This window comes from Temnothorax curvispinosus, unplaced genomic scaffold, assembly GCF_003070985.1.
Source record: "Temnothorax curvispinosus isolate PA1 unplaced genomic scaffold, ASM307098v1 QBEX01008946.1, whole genome shotgun sequence".
Classification (NCBI taxonomy): domain Eukaryota; kingdom Metazoa; phylum Arthropoda; class Insecta; order Hymenoptera; family Formicidae; genus Temnothorax; species Temnothorax curvispinosus.
Window position 1 is genome coordinate 1 of NW_020218726.1, and position 2,216 is coordinate 2,216.

Below are 2,216 nucleotides of genomic sequence, written 5' to 3' on the forward strand. Positions count from 1 at the left end.
GAGAATTAGAGAATAGATGTATAAAGAGTAGATGCGAGAAATTAACTAAATTCTAATAGAAAGAGATAGATGTGTGAGATAAAAAGAGATAGATGTGTAATGGAGATAGATGTGAGATGGAAAGAGATAGATATATGCCGCTTGGTAACGGGCTGGCGGGAAAAACGACGTGCGCGTGCAAGTCCGAGCGTGAACGGCGAGAGTCATTGTTTTTGGCGCGCGGAAGTCCGATCGTGAACGGCGAGAGTCATTGTTTTTGGCGCGTGCAAGTCCTATCGTAGACGGCGAGAGTCATTGTTTTTGACGCGCAGAACTTGTTGCTGGGCGCGCACAAACACATAATCGATTTCGACTAACAACATGGCATCGATGCTAGATGGCTAGATTACGATACATGTAAATGTATGCGTATGCTAGATGGCTAGATTGCGATACATGTATATATATGTGTATGCGTATGTATAAAAACTCTATATGACTCTATATAAGTTTATTTTTTTTGAAATTGATATGTATCGGGTCGGTAATTGAGCATGACTAGTTGTGCGGTGTAGCTTGATTACTGTACAGGGAGGCCGCGTAAATTTGTATGGGCCCCGTGCGCGTGCGTGATCAACCCGAGCTCCCATAGATCTTTTCAGCAGTGCTGGGGATCGCAACGGAGAGTGGTGTGCGCGTACGGATAGCCCTGCAGAGACGCGTGGTTTTCTCGCTTTGGGGTTATTGTGAATTGCAGTGCGTTCTAATATAGCTTCATAAGCATTAAATTTTTATCGCTGAAAGAAATCTAGTGATAGAAATTGTAAATTATTATTTGTCAATACGAATGTTGGTTTATCTTGTCAAAAGAGGAATTCTAATGTTTAATTGACATTTGAATCCCGATTTAGATGGAAAAAGAGATGAAAAATCTTCCGATGGATGAGGAAGAAAGCCAAGATGCACTGGTTGACTACGACAGTGATAGCAGCGTGGTCACGGTGGTAGAGAGAGAAAGAGGTTGTGAGAAAACAATAAGTAAAGATGAAGAAGAAAAAGAGAACAAGAAGGAGACTGAAGCAAGGGGTGCAATCCCAAAACACAGCAATCAAAAACCGAAGGTTGTGGAAAACGTGGATGTGACAAATGCATGGGTAGAGAATCGCCCTGTACTACCGATAGGAACGAAACTGCTATACGAGAAACAAGAAAAGATGGTTGCGAAAGTGGACTCGGTATTAAAGATGTTGGATAAGGTTATGACCCAAGCAACCTCCATGATGGAAAATATGATAGAAGTCGCTCACGTAAATTTAGAGAAAGAGAGACTGAAGATTAGACGTTTAGAGGTAAATAAGCAGAATACGCAAAGTAAAGTAGAAAACAGTATACAAACGGTTAAAGAATCAGAAGTAGAGCCTAAAAAGAAAAAGTTAGATGAAACAATCTGTTCAGCCGAGAAAAACAGAAGTTTAGAGACAATTAAGAGTGCTTTAGAGGTAGAATTAAACAGTCAAAGGTTGCATATTAGAAGAGAATATAAGCTGCAAAAATCCAACTTTGATCTTTGGATGGATTATTTAAAATCCGAATTAATGAATAACGATTTATTAGATGTAATAGATTCAAACATTGAAAGTCCAGAAAATCTTTCCGAATTAAAAGTTGCTAAGAGAAAAAGTCTAGTTAGAGATATAAAATAATCAATCATTTAGATGAAAATTATCATAAAAGGATTTTACATGAGAAAAATCCAAAAGAAATTTTGAAGAAATTAAGAGGGTATAAAAAGAGTGAAGTAAACGTTACTCATGCATCGGTACGAGCTAGACTTTATCAAATTAAAATGAGAAAAGACGAAAAAGTAATTGATTTTTGCGAACGCTTCGGTTCAATAATTAGAGAATATGAATCATGCGAAGATGCGGTACCTCTCGCAGTACAAGAGATTAGATCTGCATTTTATCAGGCTGTGTCAATTAATGTACCAGAGCTGAGGAATGTAGATTTAATTAGAAGACAAACTAATCTTAAAGAAATGAACACAGATGAAATAAAGTCTTTTATGATGCAGTTAGAAGCAGAGATTAAGAGCGAGAATAGAGATAGAGATAAACTAGAGAAACCCGAAATAAGGGTACAGAGGGCTGCCGCAGAGGATGTGAAATGTTATCGATGCAACCGGATGGACCATATGGCAAAAGATTGCCCATTAGTAGAATCAGGGTCCTGGTTCT

At 38.3% G+C, this 2,216-nt stretch overlaps 1 protein-coding gene across 1 annotated transcript; it reads left to right on the forward strand.

The window, feature by feature from the left end:
- Positions 1-890: 890 nt before the first annotated feature.
- LOC112458463 (septation ring formation regulator EzrA-like) lies at positions 891-2,116 on the forward strand (the record flags this gene model as incomplete). Its single annotated transcript, XM_025022103.1, has 2 exons — positions 891-1,478; positions 1,949-2,116. Coding segments are annotated over 2 exons (756 nt in total), but the record flags the coding sequence as incomplete, so codon positions are not given.
- Between the last annotated feature and the right edge of the window lie 100 nt (positions 2,117-2,216).